General features: G+C 45.0%; 1 protein-coding gene across 17 annotated transcripts in view; it reads left to right on the forward strand.

The window, feature by feature from the left end:
- Positions 1-221: 221 nt before the first annotated feature.
- HECW1 (HECT, C2 and WW domain containing E3 ubiquitin protein ligase 1) overlaps positions 222-24,869 on the forward strand; it is a 257,827-nt gene continuing 233,179 nt past the window's right edge. For 9 of the 17 annotated variants that reach the window (XR_011806847.1, XR_005263269.1, XR_011806848.1 and 6 more), the window contains exon 1: positions 222-473. Coding sequence is in view for 9 of the 17 variants with exons in the window: in XM_027451321.3 (XP_027307122.2) it covers positions 237-473 (237 nt within the window). In the remaining 8 variants the exon portion in view is untranslated. Of the gene's footprint in view, positions 474-596; positions 778-5,603; positions 6,023-15,885; positions 15,977-24,869 lie in introns of those variants that run through there. The other 8 variants (XM_027451326.3, XM_072033306.1, XM_027451330.3 and 5 more) reach the window with 7 other exon arrangements.

Here is a 24,869-nt window from a genome sequence, read left to right on the forward strand (position 1 = left end):
GAGTGGCTTTAGAAATAAACTTGGCTCCAGCTATGCTATGTTACTGGGAACGTGTGTTTATTTTTTGTCTATGTCTTTTCTTCAGGATGCAGCTTAAAATATAGAATTTACTTTTTTTATTATTATTATTATTATTACTTTGGGTGGGCGGGGGATGAGGGGGGAGATCCACTCCAGCTGTATGGTTACAAAACGCCGTTTCTATCTTAAAAACGTTTGCAAAAATAAATATATAAATGAATGAACGAATTAATGAGGGGCTACGCAGAACTTCGCAGGGCTGTTGCTGCTCCCCTGCAGCTGGCAGGGGGCTGGCTGCGGGTAGGAGCGGGCAGCACGGCGCAGCCGGCAGGGCAGGCAGCGGCAGCTCAGGTTTGAAACTCCCTCTCCTCGCAGGGCTGCGGCTTTTCTTTGTCCGGGGGTGCCGCCGAGCAGCCAAACAAACGCCGGCCGGGACGCGGGGCTGGAGGCAGGTGGGTGCGTGAGGCTCCATCGGCCCCTCGGCTCCGGAGAGCCCCGGGCTCCGGGCGGCCTCGGCCCGCTGCGAGGGGCCGGGGGTGGCTCCGTGAGGCCGGGCCCGGGTGGGAGGAGGCTGGCGGCGGGAGGAGGAGGAGGAGGAGGAGGAGGAGGAAGAGGGAGCGGCGGCGTTGCGGGCGTTGCAGCCGGTGCCGGACTATGGTGCGCCTCGGCCGGGGCTGACAGGCGGGCGGCCCCCGGCGCACGGGCGGCGAGAGCTGCCGGGGGAGCATGAGCTGCGCCCAGGCCGGCATCCTCCAGGTAAGGCACCGGGGGCACCCCCAGCCTGCCTGGGGGGCACCCCCAGCCCTCCGCGGCTACCCACAGCCTTCCCCCGGCGCACGCTCAGCCTCCCCCAGGTACCCCCATCCTCCTCCCGGTTACCCTCAGCCTTCCCCGGGTACCTCCATCCTTCCCCAGCACACCTCCATCCATCCCCTGGGTACCCCCATCCTTTCCCCAGGCACCTCCATCCGTCCCCTGGGTACCCCATCCTTCCCCAGCCCACCCCATCCTTTCCCCTGGGTACCCCCATCCCTCCCCGGGCCCCCCGTGTTCTGCGCCCCGCTCCCCTTTGTGGCCGGGGGGCGATGTGGGTGTCGTTCCCGGCGGAGCACGGGGGCTGGCGGCCAGGCTGCGACGAGCCCAGGCAGCGGCGTGGAGCCCACCGGCACCCGGCAGCGCCTGGGGATGGGGATGCCCACCGCCGCCCAGGAGTCCCGTGCTCAATTCCCCATGCTCGTGGCTCCGGATGGTAAAAGGAGAAAATCCTCCCCCGCACCCCCCTGGTTTGGTTCTTGGCTCCTTGACAATGCAGCAAAATTTGAGCGCAAACTGTCCTTTTTTTTTTTTTTTTTTTTTTTTTTTTTCTCCCACCCCCCCCTGCTGTTGCTGTGGGCTAACCTTATGATTTGGTATTTTGGCTATTATCCTGCGTTATTATGTAACCGCGTTTTTCACCGGCAATTAAATAAAATTACTTATTATAAGTCTGCTAAGAATATTGCCCTAGCCTGTAGCATTGTCAAATACTGATTTTCTCATTTCGTAGCCTTCACAGATAATGGGTTTGTACCGACACAGGCGCATACAATTGGTTTTGTTGTCTCTTTGCATCGTTTCCCATGTGTGTTTTTTTTATAGTTGCAGAAGAAATTACTTGGCCTGGGTTTTGATTTTTGCATCCTGCTGTTTGGAGCTGCAGTAGTGCCTTTTTTTTTTTTTTTTTTTTTTTTTTATGCTGCACTCAGCAGAAGTGCATAGTGAGACTGTACAACAGTCGCCCGGGCTGCGCTCCTCTCCGCGTATCTAAGAGCACTGCTGGCTTGGTTTGGGGGGCACCTGGCCCTGCTGGACGTGGCAGCAATTAGGGGCACGGTGCTGCCGTGCCAGGGATGTCACATAGCAGGTGGTCAGCTGCGCCTCGCTGATTAGCGCTCGTGCTAGGATTGCAGTTATTACAGTAATTCATTTTAGCTTGGGGGATTCATTTTGAAAATTTGGATTTTCCACTAAGAAGGGATTACGGTTTCTCTGTGTAGTACGTGTGTTTTGTGGAGAAGCGGAGTGCTGCCTGTAGCCTGGCTGCTCTCTCCACCTCCCTTCTGCCTCTGAAATGCACACCCCTTTGGGTGGCTCAGGTGCGAGGTTGATTTTCCTGCTGGAACCAGGAGTGGATGTAAAAAGCAGTGTGCTTAGTCAACGCAGCGCTCACCCTGGCAATGCAGTCGCAGTCTAGCACAGGGAGAAGGAATATCTGTCCCTTGGGAAGCAATGCTCGTGCAATTTACTTGGTCGTTAGCAGGGTGAGCGGGGAGCTGGCTCAGAACAAAGAGTGGCTGGTGAGGAGCGAGCAGCGTGCGTGTTGGTGGCGGGTGGCATCTCGTGTCCCTCGTGTGATGCGTACACTACTGTGCAGCTGACTTAATGTGTCCCGAGCTCCGGACTCCTAACCTTTTTAGTATCAATCAGCTCTTTCTCGTAAGCTGGCTCGTTTGAAACCAGAGTGGGCCAGAGCATGAACTGATGCACACAGTGACTTTATCGGGAGCTATAAATATCCGAATGTGGCAGTGATTTGAAAGCAAGCCGTCCGCTCAGATCCAGAACATCCTAAATAATGGATCCGCAATCCGTGTGCTCTGTTTTTTAAACGTGTGCTAATAAACAACGTGGTGTTTATTGTATTCCAATAAGGAACTGGCTAAGGGTTGTTAGTAAACAAAGCAGCACATCTCCCCGGGGGTTGTGTTTCAGACACGTGGCACTCGATCTGGCGTGCTCTGCGCTCACGAGGTGATCCCTGCGATGAAGCTTCATGGAGCTCTGCACGTGCTGCGCCTGACGCTAGGCAGTGTTCATTCATGACAGTGCCAAAGCCTTCTCCTCGCCTCCTTTTGAGAACAAGCTTTGTAGGAACAATGAGATTGCTGGAATAAGTGGTGTGAGCGGGATTTGGCTGATTAGCTACTTTCTGAAGTCCTCTGAAAGGTGTGGTTGTGGCAGAGTGGGAGGGACTCAATTGGGAGGGTGATAGTACTGAATGGCCAGCGTCAGGCCAGGGCCCGTTCAGATGAGGGGTTGTGCCACCCATTCTTTGAAATTGTTGGAAATCTCAGTCTTGGGGATGCAGGCATTAAGGTTGCCCCTGTGGTTCCTGCTCTGTTTAAAGCTACTTTTAGAAAAAATAAAATCCCACGATACAACCTCCTCATTTCTCCCACCTGTCAGTGATATTGCTGAGTTCAAAAAGAAGGGATTTTAGTAATTAAAAACAAACAAAAAAAACCAAAACAACAACAAAAAAAAACACTCCAAAATATCTTAGTTTGTGACGATGACTTTGCCAGAGAATCCAATTTGTCTTTTCAATGGCTTTCCTTCTGTTCTTCTGAAGGCTCCCTCTGACCCAAAGTCTTACCTACTCCCGAATTTAGGGTTATTCATGGGACTGATGTTAGTGCACAGAGGTTGTAGTCTTTGCAGACCCCTGTAGACAGGGCAGAGAACTCAACCCTCACACAAGTGCTCTGGTTTGCTCTCCCTTTTTTCTGAAGAGGGGCTGCTAGCCAGCTGAGCCCAAAGCGTGCCTTTGTGTACCCACAACAGCAGTTTTGGGGCATACAAACATAAGAGTGGCTTCCACGAACTGAGCTGATTGCATCTCCTGCTGTCGCAGCTTTCCAGCCTGTGTATCAAGGAGGCATCCATGCACAGGGAGTCCCCAGTGCCAGGTCTGCTCCTGGGCCTCTGGTGGCTGTGGCATCGCTGCTGGTGTCCCCGTGGGACTGGCAGGAGCGGCAGGAGGAGGGTCCCACTCCCACCTGTCCCTGCCTGCCTATGAGCACGCAAAGAACTTGCACCGCCTCCTTTTCTTCAGGACGTCTGCTGTTTGTTTATGCTCAGCGGCGCTCTCGGTTTTGGCAATAAAGAGATGACTCAGTTTTGCTTCTGTTTAAGACTTTTTTTTTTTTAAATCTGTTTCTCTTGTGAGGTTCCTTGTGCTGTTGTAATTCTGCAATGGCTGAGTGGCAAACGCTGCGGGAGTTTGTTTTTGTTCCTCAGGAATAAATCTCAGATTTGATGTGCGGTAATTCTAATGAGGTCTTGAACCAAATTTTACATATTTCTGCATTTGTCCGAAGAAGCAAACAAATATTTTGGTCTCTCTTATGCTTGGGAAGGTGGCGGGGCATGCAGCAGAGGGAAAAGTAAACGTGCAGCTGGGAGCACAGGGCAGGCTGAGATGCCACTTGCTCCAAGTTGGTGTTTCCCAGCTGAATTTTGAGCTCAGCGATGACTTAGGACGCATTAAGAAGACATGGCAAGGGTCTTTGATGTAGGGAGCCCAGGGTCATTTTCATTTTGGTTAATGACTGGTGGCCAGGTAGCTGCATAATGGGCTTGTGAGTCAGCCCTAGCTTATTTATTTATTTCTGTTCAGCAGTGCCATGGCTAGGGTGCTCCGCCGTCAGCTCCAAAGCATGAGGTTAGGATCTTCAAGGCAGGGCTGCTCCTCAGGAGGTGCTTGGACTGCCCCTTGGTAAGGCGGTGTCCCCGCCTCACCTCGGGCGTTTGTGGGTTCATCAGGACATGGGCTGGTAAGGCTGCTGCGGGCCAAGCAGGCTGCTGGTGTGGGCAGCTGCCTGCTGGGGGCAAGAGGTGGGCCGTAGCCCCACAGCCTGCTCTCCCTTGGGGAGCAGGGAGGAGTTGGGTCGAGCACAGCAGCAGCTGAGCCTGGAGCACAGTTCTCCACTGCAGTACCTGTGGCAGCTCCTTCTTCTCCTTTGGGAAGGGGGAAACCCTGCTGTTCGTGTTGGAAATCTCGAAGTGCCGTGCTCCCCGGGGACTTGCGGTGCTCCGTGGCAGCGCAGAGCTCTCTGAGGACGCGGCACGGGCTGCGGAGCAGGAGGGCTGTGGGAGAGGGCGAGTGTGTGCGCCGCAGCCAGGAGCGCCGCTACCGAGACCTGAGCCAGGGTTGCATTGCATGTGCTGAGCAAAACAGGCGCGCTTTCACGCCTCCCAGATATTTTTATATTTCTCTGCAGATGCTTGTGGAAGACCAAGCGTTTGTTTGGTTTGAAGCCTGAGTTAAAATTCCCATCCGATGTCTAGAAGCAAAGGAAAAAAAAAAAGGAAAAAAAAAAAAGGAAAAGGCAAGTGTTTGTCCCAGAATTAAAATCTCTTTAAATAATGTGCAAGTTGTTAACCCATGAAATAGTGATGCAGTAGAGAATGTCTCCTGGAGTGAATCACTTGTATTTAAAATGGAACACGTTCTAAAAATAAGTGGGTAATTGCCTCAATGTAGTCAATATGGAATTTCAAGATGACTGACAGAGTGATTTGTCATCCATCACCGTAGCAGGAGTCATCTGGGAAGTCTGTGATGTTAAAGGCATTTGTTTCTATTAGCACCTCTTAAAGCAGTTTTGTTAATGAGCTCCTGAACACAGAACTGAAATCTGTTGTGTGGTATAATTAATTTTTCCATACCATAGGAAAATGTCTGCCTGGTGCACCTTCAATTACTGAATCAGGTTTCTCAGGTCCCAGAACGTGTGGCTCGACAGCCCTATTGTCTCAGGGAGAGGAGGAGTGTGCTGGTCCCCTGCTGCCAGCACCGCGCTTTCACACATCTCCGTGTGAAATTTGGGATGGCACCCCACGAGCTCGGGCAGAACTGATGTTGTGCTACCCACAGCAGACGCTCTGCGAAGAGGAAGGCTGGGGGATCCTCCTCCCAGACATGTAGAAGCAGAAGAGGTGGAGCAGGAAATCGTCTGCTTTTCCCCGGGGGAAGAGAGAGGAGAGAAAGAAATGGGGAGTGCTTGAAGAGACTGTCGGACAGGTTCTCTGCTCGTGGATCTCCTCTGAGTGCTTGGCTGTGTGGAGCGGGCAGGTCAAGGAGCTGTTCTCCCAGCCTTGAAGGTGCTGCCGAGTCTCCTCTTCCTTCCTGAAAGCAACCACACGGAGAACATAAGCAGCGTGGACTTTGCTGAGCTAGGTAAGAGGCAACAAAGCCGGGGATAATCCGGCTTTGCCGTGAGCTGGGCACCTGTTGTAAGGCGCTTCCCAAGCCACTGAACTGCAGGCCTCCCTCCAGCGGGACGGAGCAGACGCGTTGGGAGGCTGCCTGCCCGGGCGCCACTGGCACACTTACAAGTGCCTGACAGAACTGGGTGATGGATGGGGTCACCCTGTGGGCCAGAAAGGTCCCTTGGGCAGCGAGGGACTTCCTTGGGCCCTGTCAAGACGGCTGTGTTATCCTCACGCAGCAGGATGCATTGTCTTCTGCCACATCTTAATGCAGCCTCAGGAAAATTGAGGCTTTTAAAATTCACATTCTGATGCAGAGCATCCGTCAAGTGTTGGGTTGTTTGTCAAGTGTCTTTAATGGTGTGTAAAAGAAAGATGCTACAGGAGAGGCCTTAGGATATTTAATGTAAAAATATATACTTTGTGTGTGTCTGAAGAAGTCAAGGGATTTACTCTCTGAAGCAGCATCTTGTTTGTAGTAGTACGTTTTAGCAGCTACACGCTTAAGGTGGAAAGGGGGGAAGTGGGTGAAATATTTGATTCTGGAGCCAGGACACACATTTCCAAGACGATGCTGTTCAAGATTCGTGAAATGGACATTAGCCATTAACTTGTCGGCTGCCTTGGTTACAGGCCTGTAGCAGCTACGCAGGGCTGAGGAGTGAGATACTTTCGTGAGTGTTAAGTTGCTTAATGTGATGGCACTACGCTCTTGCAAATGGTAGTCAAGGTGAGGTCAATGCCACAATTCAGAAATACTACATAAGTACCCTGAGTCATGGCAGAGACCTGAAGCTGAGATAAAGCATTACCGAGGCCAGCTCTTCCGTGAGAAAATGAACAACACTCCTGCTGAAGTTATTGGGAACTCTGCCTGACGAATGGCAGTACCATCTGGCCTTTTGTGGTGCATATACATGTATACGTGGGGGTTTTGTTGTTGTTGTTGCCATCGGTGGGGTTTTGTGTTGTTGTTTTTTTTTGTGTGTGTATGTGTGTGCACGTGTGTGGTTTTACCAAGTTCTGTGAGTAGTGTTACAAAGCTGACTGTTGCTGGGAAGCTGTTTGCTGTGCCAGTGGAAATTTCTTTCTCATTCTTGTAACACCAGATTAAAGTAGAAACAGCTATAGGAGTTTGTACCCAGACCAGGCATTAGAGGATAATGAGCTGAAGCTGAGCTGTTTTTCCTTCTTTTTCTCTTCTTTTTAGGCTAGAAAAGGACTCCAGCATATAAACACTGAGCCCTACGGCAGAACTCGTTTTCCAAGCCCCATCGCTGCGATGGCTTATGAGAGTTAGGCTGATTTACTCATTGCTGGTTTCCAGTTCTTAACATTCATTATGGATTTTGCTCTATGTGTGGAAGGAAATTGCTCATTTTTATATGAGCAAAGGTCCCATTAAAGAACAGCATTTCCCATCTGTCCGAAGGCAGATTTTCTTCTGTTGGTCCAAGAAACCCTGTGCTGGTGTAGAATCATTACCTGCTCCTGAAATGTGACTTGGAAGGTGCTCCTCAGGACTGTGTTGCCCTCAAAGCATCCTCTTTGAGGAGTTTTCAGAGACTCCCTCTCTGCAAAGAGGTTTGCATTCTCTTTAACAGCTTTGCTAGTTCCTTCTCCCCTCCTCCCACATTCCCACCACCGAGAACTGGGTAATTGCAAAGTACCACTGTGCTTTCCAGCACACTTTGCTGCACACACAGCTTTTCCTAGGCCATGCCATCATGCGTCTCAGACAGTGAGAGCATGGGTTCATGGCTCATGCTGGTGCTCTCTGCCTAATAGCTCAGTGTAGTCAAAAACCTTCGTGTCTGTATTTGAACAATTATGCTAGGATATCCCACATTAAAAATGTATCTCCTCAGCAGAAGTGCCTGAATGCTAAAATGCCTCTGTGTCATCTGTGCTCAACTGCATATAAATCAGCAGCAGGTGCGAAGAGGGTGCGTGCTTAGGATGCTCTAAATGTGGAGCTTGAATTTACTCTTGCTGGGGAGGGAATCAAAAGCTGGGGATGTGGGAACAAAATAATCAAGCAGTAATGCTGCAAGAAATACAGAAAAACTGTATCAAAGGTGTGGTGAGATGTTCTGGGTGCTTCTGTGGATTCAACTTGCTGGTGGTGCTGCTGCATTTTGGCTAGAGGTGGACCAAAGAGCAGGGTGGAAGCAGACAGTGCAGAAAGCAGAAATCTGATTTAAGGACCAGCTGCTTGTCAGAGATGCGTGGTAACTTCCTCTTGGCATCAGCTGTAGCATCTTGTCCAGCTTGGAAGATCAGCACAAGGCCAAGAAGTCACTTCAGAAGTCCCAGAAAGAGCCAGACTGCCCTTGTATCCCTTCTTTTTGTTTCCTTGTGTGTCTGTCAAGCCTGACCCTGGGGCTCATGATGCTCAGCCTGCCTGCAAATGTGATTTTTGAAGCCTGGGACAGGGGCATTGGCCCAAGCCGGGCTCCTTGCAGGAGCATCTCATCCTTCCCCCTCACCATACTGAAGAATGTAACAGGAGACATCTAGAGCTGTAGTTAGAAATGGTTAAGAAATGATTTCCCAAAAGACGTTACAGGAGGAGGCTGCTTCTGTAGAGAAGGATGAAGGATGCGGTGCTGTGAGGCAGAGGTGGTGTGTCTAAACCTCTGTGTGGAGTGGGAATATAAATGTTTCCGACAGCGTCCCTGCTCACGTAAAACGCTGTGATCCCCTGGTTGTTCACATCAGAACGTCTTTTTAGTGGAGAAACTGTAGATTTTGTGCATGGCTGCATAATTATTTGTCAGTAAAACAGTTCTGTTTTGGACTCCCAGTTAAATATATGCCTGTTTTGACCTATTTTTTCTCAACCTAATTCTGCCAGCTCCTAATGTGCGTGCATGGTGTTACCTGCTCAGGGAGTCCCACTGACATCAGAAAGACAACTCGCCGTAGGAAGGCTGGTGTCTCCGTGGTGGCAGCAGGCTTGGGGTTTGTATGAAGTCGTCTGTTGGGCTCAGTGAGGGAAAGCACTAAAGCATTAGGTGATAAGACAGGGGGAAATGGCCTCAAGTTACACCAGGGAAGGCTTAGGTTGGGTATTAGGTGAAATTTCTTTGCTGAAAGGGGTGTGTGGCATTGGAGCTGGCTGTCCAGGGAAGTGGTGGAGTCACCATCCCCGCAGGTCTTCAAGAAACGTGTAGATGTAGAGCTTGGTTTAGATGTGTACTGGTCAGTACCAGGTTAAAGGTTGGACTAGGTGGTCTTAGAGGTCTTTTCCAACCTGAACGATTCTAAGAGAACCGTGGAATACGATGTTTAAACAGGAGCCTGCTGATCAACACTGCATCATATAGTAGCTCAGGAACGTTCATCATGAGCTATGTGTTTGGCTGATATCTGACATCCTTGCGATAGCTCTGAGAGGCAAATACAGCTTTCAGATGCAGCTTCCTGTGTGATAGGATCCCAATATAATTCATTCTGTTGCCTATCAAAGCTCAAATTTTATGTGGTGACCAGATCTTCAAGCCTCAGAGTACCTAGGATCAGAGCTCAGAAAGTTGTTGGGCTCACTTCAGTTTAAGAGCAAGATAAGAAGTAGGTGAGAGGCTACTGAAAAATGCCTTCCAGCTGCACCTCTCAATCACAACTATCGTCTTTTCATAACCTCTTCCCCTGATCTTTTGTTTGCAGTCTCTGATAGGGTATGGGGGAGACAGCTAAAGAGGTCTCAGCTGCAGTTCATGTAAATGAAAGGTTTCTCAAAGGAACATAGTCAAGACTGCAGTTGGTGATGATGATAAATGAGTCAAAAAGGTAAGTTAGCTCCCTCTCAGAGCTTATAGTTTTTTGTTTTGTGTTGTTTTGCTTTTTTTTTCTTCCCATTTTTTTAAAAGGAAGAACCAATTTTTGTGCTTCAATCAGCAGAGGAATTCTGCATCCTCTAGAGGAAGCAGGTGTTTTTTTCTAACAAAGAACCATTTTTATATAATTGCTTTGGAGGGGGAAAAAAAATCACATTTGAGACCTTGGCATTGAGTAGACTTTCTCAGAGACCTCTACCCAAGCGCGATGCTCCTCCTCTTGCCACGTGCACTTGGTGTTCCTGCTGTCCCAGCCTGGTTTTGGGCAGCTCCAGGAGCTCCTGGCAGCCTTTGGCAGCTGGGCCGAATGCTGAGTCATGGGGAGGAGCTGGAGACATGAGTGCTGCTTGGGTTGGTGCAGCACCAATGCATGGTTTGCTGAAAACAGGAGGCCCCCGTGAATCACACATGCTTCTTCAGCTGTCCGTCGAGCTCATATGGCGTAGCAGTGTAATTATGTTCGTTTCCAAAAGGAGGGTTGTTCAGGTAAAAAGCTGAATTAGTCTCCAGGCGAGCCATCCTGATGCTACCAACCCTCCTATAAAAAAATATACATAGCTGTTTTTTTTTATCCTTGCATCTGTTTTATTGGACTGTGTGTGTCATTTATGTGTTGGATCACTCCAGTTTTGGTGATGCTTTCATCGGGTTCTTTCACTCTCGGCAAGGACAAGCCTGGAAACCTGGTAGGAGCAGTCCAATGACCTGCGCACGCGGAGCACAGTTATCTTCTTGAAGCAGTTCTGGTACATGCCCATGTGGGAGGAGGGGAGGCATATTAAGTAGCGCTGCATGAAAATTTGCCAGTGGAACAGTTTTCTGTCAAAAAATGCTGTTTTAAACAGAATCAAAATGTGCCTTGTGAGAATGTGTTTGCGCTGCGGCTGGCAGCCATTCAGAGGGCCTGGAGCCCTGCAGCCGTGTTCAATGATCGGATCCAGTTGGGAGGGATCAGAGATGGAGGTGTGGCAAGGTGCTCGCTGTTGTTATGCTTCAGCTTTAAGGAAAACTTCAAACCATTTCGCTTTCCCACAGTGCAGAAAATGAGACTTGACCTACTCTGCTTCAGACAGCCGCCTCGTGAAATCTAGCTGCTGTCTCTGGTGCACATCATCGTTACGGTGTCGTACTGCTGGGGTTGCTTCACAGAAGCCTGGGGTCGATCTCGTGGTTACGCCGAGTTCATTTAAACCTTGCTTTTGGCCCACGAGACCTTGAAATAACCAGGCAAAAATTCACTGGGTATTTATGTGGGACAGAGACCACACAGATTTTTTCAGCTAGCAGTTTTGTAATGCTCGTGTGATGGAAAACATAAGCATGTTAGGCTGCCCAGGGAGGTGGTTGAGTCACCATCCCTGGAAGTCTTCAAAAGACGTTTAGATGTAGAACTTAGGGATATGGTTTAGTGGGGACTGTTAGTGTTAGGTCAGAGGTTGGACTCGATGATCTTGAGGTCTCTTCCAACCTAGAGATTCTGTGATTCTGTGTGATTCTATGTTAGTGAGGAAATACCCCCCCACACACACACGTGTTCACTTTTTGGATTAAAACCACCTTGAAACACATTTTTTTTTTTTTTTTTCCAGTTTAGATACTGGTGTTATTTTAGCAGGATTCTCCTTACTTTTTTCCCTCCTGACAATGCTGGGAGCAGTTTTTTCCTCTTGTTTATCCCTACTTCCCTGCACCTCACACACACACCTTTTTTTATAGCCACTGGAGGCTAATGTGTCTGTTCTCCTAGTAGCAAGCCTATAAAATGTTTAGGCTTCAAATGTAATCTGGGGCAATTTAAGCACAGTGCTACTGTCTGGGTCTATCTGTTTTCAGTTGTGATGCGACCTTATTTTTGGTTGCAGAAAGGCCTGGACTTTGCAGGTTGTTCAGAAGTGGTCTGAAGGAAAAAAGTGTCCTATTTTGGCTTCACTTCTCCTGTGGCAGTCAGACCAGGTGTCAGTGCAATGAATAGAAAAAATGATGGCTTCAGTTAAAGCCCTACCGTTTCGGGAACTTCTCTCTCTCCTTTTCTGGTGATTTGTCTTGTTCCTGCAGAGACCTTTTTCAGGCCTTGCCCTGTGGGTTGCTCAAATGAGTTGGAAGCCCGTCCTCTGGCTGCTTAGTCTGCTGAAATGCCAAGGTGGAAAATACATTTCTCTTGGTGAGGGCACTCGCCAGTGCAGTTGTTCAGCAGCTGAGCGGTTCCTTGTTCAGACCACACCGTGCAGCAACAGCGTAGTAGCTTCATCATCCTCTCATTAAGATGAAGAAAGGGAAGGTTAATGATTTTTCTTCTATTATCCTGAGAATGTTTCTCATTCTGTTTAGCTCACTGATTTCTGGTGCTTATTTACTAGCATTTGCCTTGCATCCTGCATATAAAGAGAGCCTTCAGCCTTCAGCCTTCCCCTGGGCCTGCCCTGTGCCCTTCTGTCAGATGATGGCCAGAGGTCCCTGCTGTGTCACTTGTTCCCAGCTCCAGGGAGCCATGTGGGCTCCCCTAAAAGTGCTCTGTCCTCTGGGCAAAACTTGGAGGCGTCCAGCTTTTTATCTGCCAGTGGACAAAGCAAAAGTGGGGTACAGGAAATTTATTACTCTTGTTGATGTTTTTGTAGTCTGAGAGTAGATAGCCAAGGATCATGTATGAAAAATAATATCATTTTGAAAAGTTATTTTCCTCAAGTGTTTTGCTCTCCATAAAGACAGGAATTTTTCAGAGATCTTTGTTATGCTGTGCCAGGAGTGGTTAACCATTTTCGGTTTGTAGACCCTAACCCTTAAGAATTTAAATGCTTTTCTAGCAGGGATGTCCCCTTCCCGGTAACTGAATGGCAGACACAATGGGACATTTCCATAACCTCTCTTCTTCAGGGCCTGAAGTTTTTTCTTACCTTTAAATGGCACTTTCTCTATTTCAGTTTGTGCTCATTGCCTCCTGTCCAGCTGCTGGGTGCCACTGAGAAGAACCTGGCTCCATCTCCCTCCCTCCCTCTGATCAGCTATTTACACTGATGAGATTCCCCCTGAGCCTTCTCATCTCCAGGTTAAATAATCCCAGTACACCCTGCTGCTTTTCCAACCATTCCATCCCACACATTACTTGTTTCCTTGTGTCAGGACATGCATTTGTGCAGCTACGTGAAGGGCTGCATCAGGGAAATGACCCAGGTTAGAAGTTACCTGCTATTTTATGCCATGCAGTTAAACCCAGGTGAGGTTTATTTGGCTGTTTGAAGAATATCTGTGGCAATGCAAGCAGACAGCATAGGGTGGAAGGAAGGAATGGAAGGCAAGGTATTTTTTCTTGTCAGTTTATGGTGACTTAAAGTGTTTCTGACAGTGTATGGACTGTGAACAGATCTGAAGGCCTGAGGGATGAAACCTTTGGTTTAGACTTACCAAGTAACCAAAGCAACTGAGATGGAGTTTTGGCAGAGATTATGTTAAAATTAAGAAGACAACAAGAAAATTGTGTAACTCAGTGTATGAATGAATGGTTGTAGTGGTTCAAACAAAAGGTCAGCCCAAGATTCTCTCTCTTGTGACTAAAGGAGAACATTTAGGAACCATAGCAAACGTTTTTGCCTGCCATGAGAAAATCACTATCTCTATTATTTCCTTACCCTCCATGCCAACCATTTTCAGTTCATAAACTTTCTTAACTTGATGTTTTTGTATTTAGTACCCTTTGATAGAGACCTACTCCAAGAATCCCCCCACTACTTATCTTTGGACCTATCTACTCTTTTATCGTGAATCTTCTCTTAAGCCTTCATCTTTGGTACCTGCATAACTTTCCTCTTCCATTTGTTACCTTTATACTATGCACTTTGTGTTTTTCAGGTAATCCTTTTGCGTTAACTCCCTAAACTCATTCTCTTACTTCTGACTCCAACCCCTAGGGTGTGATTTTGCATCTAGCTCTGTGCTGCCTGTGTGGTCTCACTGCTACCTGATCTGGATCCAGCTCCGATCCAGCTCAGATTATGTGATTATGTCAACCTCTTTTTTTTTTTTTTCCCCTCCTGCCCACCATCTTTAGGTCTTGGACTTACAGTCTTTGACTTTGCCAGACCAAATTCAGCTCTTTTATTATGCCATTGAAAGCGTATTTTTCTGTTGATCTTTATTGCCAAGAATATTGCTTGTAACTTATTTTCATCCTTTCTTATGTAATCTTTACCTCATCAGCTTTTTGCAATGTAAAATTTTGCTATGAGTACCTTTATCTCCTTTTTCTTTTTTTTTTTTTTTTTTTTTTTTCTTTAAATCTATTTCTTTTGCTTTTATCTACATGGATATGCTGAATTCTGCTGATCCTTAGATACATGTTCTCATGCCTCCTGTCCCATCTTTTGCTTGATAATTAACATGACTGAAGCACTCTTTCTGCCATTATGGCAACTCTTTTCACACTACTTTTTCTACTCATTGTGTCCAGTGGTAAGAGGCTCAGCAGTTTATTACTTTTTTCCTTCAGATCCCTCCCAAGTATTTGCTACTTCCAAATGGCTGTTCCAGTGATATCAGTAATCTGTTGTTCTGTATTTACCTTGTCTGTATAAGGTTATCAGGTTTTTGGTGTACAGATGCTTACTGGATGATTTCTGCAGCTCAGTGCTATCCTACCTCTCATTTCACAAAATTGTGTCTGATATTAGACATTTGCTAGACAACTGTTTCTGGTGTTTATGACATTTTTTACTTTGCCTTATTAGTAGGTGATATGATACGTAAATCTTCCACGATGCAGGAAACCTCAGAGCACTCAAGTGCTGTTCCCACTGGAAAGCAATTAGATTTGGGGGCTTTCTCCCTTTTGTGTAGTCTTAGATGGCAAGAAACAGCCTTTTCTTTTTATTGATTTTTATTTTTTTACTTTCTTTGTTATGTTTCTCTTTTTCCCTTTTCCTTGTTATATGGATTTTTTATGTTGTTTAGTGAACAAGCCTGAATGTTACTGGCTTAAAAAGAAAAATCCTCTCATTGTCTCTGAGGGTTAATCAAGAGAGAAACTTTCTAACCTGTGAAGGCAGGGTGAGACTGTGTCTGCTCTGAAATATTAAATAAAGGAAACAAAGGGAAATAATCCCCCACGATGATACCTCAGGGAGGATTTAATTAAGAAAATGAAATTGCATTAAGACTGACCCATTGTGGACTGCCAAAAAGCCAGTGGACGAGGGAGAAATTTGTTAGCAGTGTCTGCCCATCACTGAGAGGTCGCATGGTGTACCCAGCCCGCAAGATACAATGCTCCACGGAGTAGCTCAAAGCGCTGTTTAATTACCTGATTGATGAAGGTCACCTCTTTAACTTCAGTACTGCAGGGAGAGCACCTGGCCCGTGAGATGGCTCACGGGGTCCTTGGGATCAGGCTGGCACAGCCATGTGGCTTCTCTCGCTGTCACCAGGTGTAGAGCTCAGAGCTGGGAGTCAGGGGAGAGCGCATCCAGGCTTACTCTGTGCTCTAGAGGTGAGGATTGTTTCATAAATCCCAGCTGAGGATTCAATGGGAAAACTCCGTGGAAAATGCACATGAACCAAGGAGGGAGAAGGGGTTTTGTGAACTTAACACCTGACCCTTTACTCACCCAGGCAGTGCTTTTGAAATTAATTTGACTCATGGGCTCTTTAGCAAACCAGGGGATGACATTCAACAGATAAAGGCTGCAAGGCTGGGTGCAATGCCTCTAATAATGTGTGATTTCGTCAGTCAGCAGTCACTGCTGTGCAAGGGCTGGGCAGTTTCTCTTGTGCCCTGTGCGCTGTCTGGGTCTGTCTCAGCAATTACACAGGCATTCCCTCGTGCTCACCATTAGCGTAATGGCTAGCAAGAACATTATTTATCCCTTTGCTGAGTGACTACTGCTTCCATAATCTCTTTTGCATTAAACTAATGGCCAACATGTGTATGTGATTTTTCTCCTCCTTCTCACATGATAAAGAGGGTACCTGTCATTGCCTTTGTCCCATTTGTCTTTTATTGCAGATGAAAATAGAAAGAAAATTTGACAAGAAATTACAGCAACTGTCATATCTTGTTGTGTCCCACCATCTTCTGCAAATCTTCTTACTTAAAGGTATGCAAATAATAGAAAATGCCAGCTGGAAAAACACCTCCACATGCAATTACTTTGTTGCTATGTGTAATTCCTCAATTGCGAGAAAGCAGGTTCTGATCACTAGCAGTCATTTTGCTTGGCTTTTGTTTGTTTATCTTCCAGCTAGAAGTGATATTTAAACTGGCTACTAGATAAAATGGAGTAGTGATCATTTCCCAGCCCTCCCCTATGAAAGAGCAAGGAAAAATTTGCTCACAGTTACAGTACCTCTTCTGCTGTTTTTAGTGAAAGTAACTGTGATTTGATTTTACGGCCCTACTTCATCTTCTCTGGTTTTAAAACATTCCAATAAGTAAGAATCATTTCTTTTTTTTCCATATTTTTTTTTCCTCTGGTCAATGCTATTGTGCCCTTCTGTTGACCATCTTTTTTGAAAAGTGGACTGATGAGTCCTTGCTGTGAGGGAATAAGTTTCAGAGAGCACAAATGACTGCTCGTTGTATCTGTTCTGGGGGAGTGTAGAAACAGAGCTGGAAGTGACCTGTAGAGGCAGGGACAGCGATACCTGCAGCGCTTACCAGGAGCTCGTGTAGCTGCTCTCAAATGTCACTCAGGATGGAGACTCCACAGACTCCCATCCAAGGGTGTGCCTCTGCTTCTCTCTCATTGTTAGGAAGTTTTTTATAATGTCTGACATTGGCTCTTGCCGTGTAATCGATCTCATTGCTTCTCATCCTATTTACGGTGGGCATGAAGAGAAAATGTTTTCTTCTTTGCAGTAGCCTTCTAAACACTAAACTGTGTCACTTACACCACTTCTTCTACTTCATCTCCAGTCTTTTTTTTTTTTCTAACTTCTTTTTCTGCTAACCAGTCCTAGTTTCTTTGAATGCAGTGTCCAGGAGATGTAGTACTGCAGCTGAAGCTTTGCTAATGCTCAGCAGAGTGGAAGGATGACTTCACATTGCGCAGGCCACAGCCCTGTTTGTCTCTTCCAGTCTCCTCATTTGTCCCTTGCTCAATAGCTTGACACTGACCTGTGTTCAGTTTGTCATCCACTCTTACCAGGGGATCCTCTCCCGGAGGACTCCTACCTTGCCAGAAGTTCTCCTTGTATTTATGCAGCTATTTCCACCTTGTGTGTACAGATCGGTATTTTTCTCCTATTTTTTTCAAAAAAAAAAAAAAAAAAAAATCCAGCTTGTTGTGGTATTATTGGATTTTAATCCTGTCCTCCAACATATTTGCAGTCTTCCTTGTTTCCATTTTGTCTGCAGACTTTAAGGCTACTGTTTTCTGCCATCCAGTTAAAGAAACCATGGGGCAGAACTAGCCTACAGAACTCAGCCTGGGTGCATGCTCCAGGCTCATGCAGAACGTGCAGTAGCTGCAGTCTGGGTACAGCTCACCGAGCTTTCCATCCAGCCTGAATTAACTTCACCCAGATCATATTTTCCAAACTTCCTTATGAGGATATTGAGTGGGACTATATCAAAAATCTTATTTGGAGTCAAGGTATAATGTATTTGTGCTTTTTCCCTAGCCACAAAAACTGTTACTTTGCTGGGGAAGGAAATTAAATTGGTTTGAGATGATTTGTTCTTGATGAATCTATTTCTTGTTACATCCCGTCCCCAATCTCTTGATGTTCTTTTTGGATATGGCCCACTGTAAGAGCTCTTGGGATCTCTTGTCAGAGTAAATGCGTGCCAGAGAGGGTGTAGTCCAGGCCCTGCTTATTCCTCTTTGTCTAGACTTTGCTGTCTCTTGGCCAGGCTCAGGGTTTACCTTCATGATATAGAGAAGTTGCTGGTAAATCTTGAGCACCCCTGAAGTCTTATCAACAAGATTGTACAAATTCAACATCAGGGAAAAAAGGGAAAACAACCAAAACCCAGTGATTTTTTTCTTCGCTGGGGACTACTGCAGGATCCACAAAGTTAAGGAACTGGCCTGGTGTACTGCATGTCAGCCAGTCGTGTGGTCTTTGTAACAGTACGACCTAGAAAGAGAGCATGGAGTACTTTATTTAGGTTGTACCTAAGGAGAAGAAACACTGTTACTACAGATGGGCAGAATCTGTTTCTTCCTCTGATGCTGCATGGATTTGTAGCCAAGGAATGAGAAGGGGAAGAAGGTGTAATCCAACATATAGTATAAACTTTATTTTACTCACAATGTGGTTAAAACGAAATTACTGTAGTTTTATGATCTGCTTTTTCCCCATCTGTGTGAAGAGAAAGTTCTTTTCAGATGAGAAGCCTAAAAGACTGTTTTTTAGATATCTACGCTGTCTTGATAAACAGGTGTGAGAAAACAACACAATTAGAAGACCAGCAAGGCAGCAAATCAGGTCATCTTAGTAGGGGTGCTTTGCAAGGTTTCAGCTTGTCCCCTGGCACTAGATGTTAGATCTGTTTTCAGACAGAGCGGGAGCACTGAAAGATAATAACCCATTTTTAAGATATGTTGTTTGTTGTTGTTTTTGGAAAAAAAAAAGAAAAGTTGCGAGCTGATTTAATCTATGAATTCTTTTTTTTTTTTTTTTCCTCCTCTGAAGTATACTTTATTGCTGAAAGTTATTCCTGTTTGAAGTACAGTTTATTTACTGAAGTTATTTTACTGCTGTGTGGTTACAGAAAGCTTCTAGTGGTCTTTCCTCCTTATTTTGTACAGTGGAGCTTAACTTCTTTTTCCAGTTTGCTTGTTGCTGGAATCTGGAAAATAGCATTATGTTACTCACAATTTGATTTATCAGACAGAAGGAAGGCTTTTCTGCATGCACATTGCCACTGTAAGTATAGAAGAGCTGATCTAGTTTTGTGAAAAACACATTTGGAATACCTTCTGTATCTGAGAAAACACAGACCTCTTAGGATTTCAGAAGGTCTCAGCAGCCTCTGTGGAGTTATCCAAGTGTCTGAAACCTGTCTTGCTGTATCTACGTTGTTTTTCTCTGGTAATGCCTTTGGACTGATGGATCTGCAAAGTTTTCACTGCTGTAACTGTTCAAGAGTTCAGCTCCTCATTTTTTCTGAAGTCAAGAAGCTTTAACAAGAAAATATGTTTCTTTATACATTCAGTGTTTGTTTCCATTTCCTTTGCAGAAAATTAACTGGTTGAATTTTAAATCATTAGTCTTAGTCTTTGCTTAAAAATTCATTTATAAAGTAAAAACAACCTTTGTGCATGAGAGGTATAAAGGCTGCAGATTGCCAGTGCTGGGTGCAAAGCATCAAATGTGGAGAACCGCTACTACTATGATTTATGCAATATGTCTTGCATAAATCATAATAGATACTTCATTTGACAAGGTTTAGCATCAATTCAGGAAGGGACTGCTATTCAGGATGGATCTTTAAACATTCATTTGTATTTTCTCAGTGATTCGTTTCATGAACCAATAAACTTACTCTGTCCCTGATCTGCCAAAGATTTAGAATGTCTTTAATTTTGAAGCAAGAAGACTATGCAAATCGATTAGACAAACTCTGCTTAAAATTAACTTGAATGGGCTTAAGCAGAGTGTGTCTATCAGATTTTGTTCAGGGACCAAAAATGCTTGGGATTTGGCTACGTGGAGGATTTAAGATACCTCATAAGTCCTAAAAGTAATTTAGTGGTGGCTTTTAGTTATAGCTGCTCCTTTTCATGTAAGGAATGCAGGAAAAATAAATACCAGGATTTTGGAGTGCAGAAAATTAATGCAAGTTGTTCTGTATCCACCATTTACTTGAAAAAGATGCCTAGATGATTTTTTTAGTTATGTTCTTTAGAATTGGTCTTCAGTTCCTTAGTCATCTCCTTTGTCAAGGCCTGAATCTGACAGTATATGTATGTCATGGATCATTTTTAATTCAGTCATCTTATTAAACACATGCATTTTATGCAGTTTTTGCAAGTCACTGCAGTTAATTGTCTTTTTTTTTTTTTTCCTGTTTTCTATGCTTTTTGAAATTATTTGGCTTGGAAAAAATGGTGGGCTGTGGGTTTTTTTGTTTTGTTTTGTTGTTTTTTTTTTTGGGTATCTAGATAGTATGAGACTGAGTCTGTGGGATTTTCACATATGCTGTTCATCACTTTGAAACACGTTGCTACCCTGGCTTGGAGAGCATCATTAAGAAAGTGCCACCTCGGAAAGCCCGATGTGAACTATCAGAGAATGTTGATGGTTTAGTAGTGACCCCGATTTTTTGACACTTCTCACGTTGCATTTGCTAACGTTTCGAAACATTTGGTTTTCAAGGAAGAATTTCTTCTGCCCGGCTTATCTTGCTCCTTTCTTGAGGCTGCAGAGAAGATGCAAGGCTGGGTTTGACATCATCTCCATGGCAGCACACGTTCGTTTCCATGGCAATGTATTTCACAAACAACCCTACAACTTTACTACAGTGTCAAACAAAAGGAGAAGCCCGACTGTTGGAGCAAGCCCTTACCAAGGTTAAAATTAAAAAGAGGGGGAGGGGAGGAGCGTGGAAAGAGGTTGGGTGAGATAATGACTTCTTGCAATTTGTTCTTGTGAAGCTCTTGCTCCAGGGTAAGCACGCCATTTCAAAATCTAAATTCACCAGTCCATAATTACTGTGCTACCCAGCTGCATTCCTGCACAAGAGTAGGTAAGTGATGTGCTGTCACAAGTCTTTTGTCCCAAGATACTTCTTTAGCCTGGTTTCCTAAGGAAATGAGGCTTATGGAACAACATTCTTCTGTTCCGGTTGTCTCTTTGTCTCTCTCCTGCCATGCCTCCCCCCACCCCGTAGCTTTTGACCCCATTGATCAGATCATTTGAATTTGACAGAGGGGCCAAAGTTGAGGAGGTAATTAAGTTCCTCTAGGTGTTGTGAAAAAGCTGGGGTCTGCCTCTGTTCAGTCCCTGGAAGGAGGCAGTGGGCATGGAGAACTGGATAATAAGGGCATCTAAGCTAGATGGGTATAATAAGCAGTATATTAAAGCCTGGTACCTTTGGTGATGGTCCGAATGCAGGAAAATGTTTAAGCATGTGGCTAGTGTATTTGATTATTTATTTCATCTAGAGGTGCTTTCCTAAACTGCGAAGTAAGGGATCTGTGTGGGGCTGATACCTGGGGAAGCAGTTAATGACTTGACTTCTCTTTCAGGATAATGGCACTGGGAAGGCACGTGGGAGCTGTGGAGGGCCTTTCAGCTAGATGCTGAATACAAGCCATACACCAGGCTTTTACAATGCCAGGATTGCAGGCAGTAAGCAGAATAATTTGGCTTGTCACGTTGTCCTTGCAGTGCATGGAGTCTGGTCAGGAAGCTGAGAGGCAGCTGTTCCTGCCCCACATGCATGTCAGGCCGTCGCTGGCAGCTTGAGGTGAAAATGCAAGGTGGAGCTGGTAGCACAGGGGGCTCCTAATTGGGAGGGTTTGGGCGTGTGGGCAAAGATAAATCAGTGTCTGCAGTGGTCTGCTCTGATACCTGGGTTGGGCACCTCTGCCCTGTCTCTGAAAGAAGCACAGCATGGAGAAAGTCGTGAGATTGCATTTCTGTCATGGGAAGGTAATTGCCTTTCGCTAGAGGGTTTCTCAGCTGCGTTGGAGAGTAGCTTAAGAACATGAGAAAAATATTGAAATGGCTTTTGAATTCTACATTGACCCTGGTTTAGAAATGCAAGGCTACCAACATTGTTCTCAGGATTTCAAAGCATTTCCCATCCAACTTTGTAGTATGCTATCTTGTTTACGAGTTTTTCTGTGAAGATGGGAGGCATTTTTGTTTCCTAGTTTTATTTTTATTTAAGGATTTTATTAGGCTATGTTATAAAGGTGACTATACAGGGTTAAACATAGGAGGGAACATGCAAGTATCAAAGATAACTGTTGATTAGAAGAAATACAGATAACCCAGGCTAGTATTGCTGTAGATACTGGTGTGGCAAATGGAAGATGGAAGGCAACTTTAGGCTGAGAAGCTCTCAGAGGCAGAAGTAGGTTCTGGAGCTGCAGCTCCTGGCTGAGGGCATTGCCATCAATCTCATCAAGCCCCATAAAGATACTGTGCTTCAGAAGGAAAAAAGTTGTTGTGCACTTAATGTTATTTTCTTCTCAATGTCGAAAACTGCTGGGAAATTTGGACTCATGGAAATGATCCCAGTGGAATTGGTCTATTGAACAGTTTTAGATGAAATGATCAAAGAAGTATGTAGTGAATTTATTACCTGCCTTTCCATTTTACTTGATTATTGTTGTTTTCAGAAGAGCCTTTTATTTGTTTTGCTTTGTTTTGTTTTTGATCTTGCTTTTCCAAAATCTTCTTAGAAGCTAGTTCTTAGGTGGCCTCCACATTCTGAAAATTAAGTGCCTTGAAGTTTCAGGTGATACAAAGGAGCACACAAACACCACATTATGAGTCTTGCCAATAGAAATGTTAACTGTATAAACAGCCTAGGCATTTATGCTTCTGTTTCTGACTGGGGAAAAAAAAAAAAGAGGAGTAATAACTGTGATAAATTACTGAGCTTCTTAAATGCCAGGCAAGGAGTAGCAAGGCAGAGCAAACTAACTCGTATCAGTCCTTTTGTATGTTTATGACCAGGATAGGATTAATGTGCATAGTTTGCCAGTATTATGATTTCCATATGTTTTCCCAGTACCTTTCTGTGAACCATGGTAATGCCTTGCTTTCTTCTGCTTTGCCTCAGAGTGTTAAAATTGCAATGTGGGCTCGCTGCTGAAGAACTACCAACATACCCATCTGAATGAAAGCTGTGAATCTGTTCCATGGGTTGTAAAAATAAACTTGTTTCATTGAGCTTTCATGTATCATGAGATTTGCAAATGTAAAAATTCAATACGAAGAAAATGGGTTTTGAGTAATTCCTTAATCTGTTTTTTCAGTGGTCAGGATGTTCAGCTTTGTTTTCTATGTCTTCTCCCTAATCACTTTCATATTAAAGATTAATTGCATATCATAGAGAATCCTTGATTAAGCCAATGAAAAGTGAGAGCATAGATCTGTTCTTCAGAAGCAGCACGAAGAATAGTAATGAGCAACCGCCTGGCTTGTCTACCTTACAATAGACACACAGAAGACGTATTTCTGTGGTGCTCCATTTGCTGTTATTAAACAGAAAAGAATCGTCTACTGCTATACTGGAAAGCTTTCTTATTAACAAAACACAATAAATTATTCCACTGTACACACCTTTTGTGGTATAAGTTTAACAGGGAGAGGAGTTAATATTTTACAAGTGTGTTTTGCCTCTGACTTCGGGAGAATTCAACAAGGTGATTTATGAAGGCATTTTTATTCTAGACTCGCACTTTGCTGTTTTGGTTATGGCTTTCTCTTTTGCTCCATGCCTCTTAGCAATGTTTTTTGTCCTGAGTTGTGAGGTACTTTATGCGAGGCATGTACCACATCAGTAAACCTGTAGAATTTATTTCCCATTGCACAACAAAGTCAGCAAGGACCCTGTGTAAAATTTCCGCCCCCCAGACTATGTTGCTCTTGAGCTGTCTTTGGCCTCTCTAGAGGAGCAATGTCAAAAGGATAGGATGCAGCAAGGGACGTGGCAGGAAATTTATCAACAGCATGGACTATGCATATGCTAAAATTCAATTTAGAGTCACTTTTAGAACAGACTGAAGCAACAGTGGGATGAGATTTCTTTGCAAGATGAAATGGTGATTAAAAGCATGCTTTTATTTCTGGTAGGTGCTAGTATTGCTGCTGCTGGATTCCTACTCAGCAGCAACATGTGACCGTCCCTTGGAGGGAATGGTTTATTTCCACTGGCGTGCTGAATGGGTTTGTCCTCAACCTGTGAATGAAAGTCATTAGGCTGTAATCATACTTTGTATGCTCATAATCTCTAGCAGTGATTCTGAAACCTCTTGGAAATGGATGACTGCAAAGTCTCAGAATTTCTCATGGGCCCTCTTGCATTCTTCTCAAACGATTAAGAGAAAAGCCCACTAGGCAATGAATTCAAGTTGGTCTCCTTCACCCCATGCCAGTCATCGGAGTAATGTAGCTTGGGGGCCACTAACAGAGCATCATCTTTGTCTTGAATTACCAATAAAAAGCCTCTGGTTTGCCTTCCCTGTTCTGACAGAGTAGCTTTTTCCTGCATAAGGCTTGGAGGTTCAACACGTACAGAAGAAAAGTCCGATGCTGCAGTGGCAGTTGAGTACTCCTCCTTTGAAGGCGCAGACTTCAGGACAGTCAGTTTTACTGTCACAAGACTTGTCTGATGCTCATTCTGTGCTTCTTTGTAAGCCATGGTCTGAGATCCCATTATTTTGCATGTGTTGTGGGGAGGATGCCTGGATGTGTGTCAGAATACACGAAGGTGGTCAGGTACCAAGAAAACCTCCCAGATGTGCTCTCTTGGAGCCTGGCTTGCAGCCTGAGCAGTCACAAGGAGCAGCTGCTTGGTGCGCTGTTGGAGTCCTTGCCCAATAGGTGGGCAGCATGGCTGAATTCTTGATTGAGAAGATAAATTATCCCCAGGGAGTAATTAGCATCTGACAAAGTGACAGTTTCCAGGCCTCTTGAAACAGGAGGCTGTTTCATGATTTCATGTTTAAAGATAGAGATGTAGTTATTGGTGATAAGTCAATACATTTTTTTTTTTTCTTTTCTAGCAATATTCAAATCACAATTAGAAATAGCTGGTTATTGAGTAATCTACTTTTACATTCCTTCTCTTGCTATCACTGGACTTTATAAATCACTTTTTAACATTTTTATTTTTCTGCTTCTCCTTCCTGCCGTTTTTGAACTAACATGAGTAGTACACCAAAGGGAATAGCTAACCTATTTATCTTGCATTTCTCATGGAGTCTCTAGGCAGCGTATTTTAATCTCCTTCATCTTCCAAAATGTCTGCACTATATTCGGAAAGATTAAGGGAAAGAAACTTCAGTCTTGGTAAAAACTTAA

This window comes from Anas platyrhynchos, chromosome 2 (assembly GCF_047663525.1).
Source record: "Anas platyrhynchos isolate ZD024472 breed Pekin duck chromosome 2, IASCAAS_PekinDuck_T2T, whole genome shotgun sequence".
In the NCBI taxonomy this organism is placed as follows: Eukaryota; Metazoa; Chordata; class Aves; order Anseriformes; family Anatidae; genus Anas; species Anas platyrhynchos.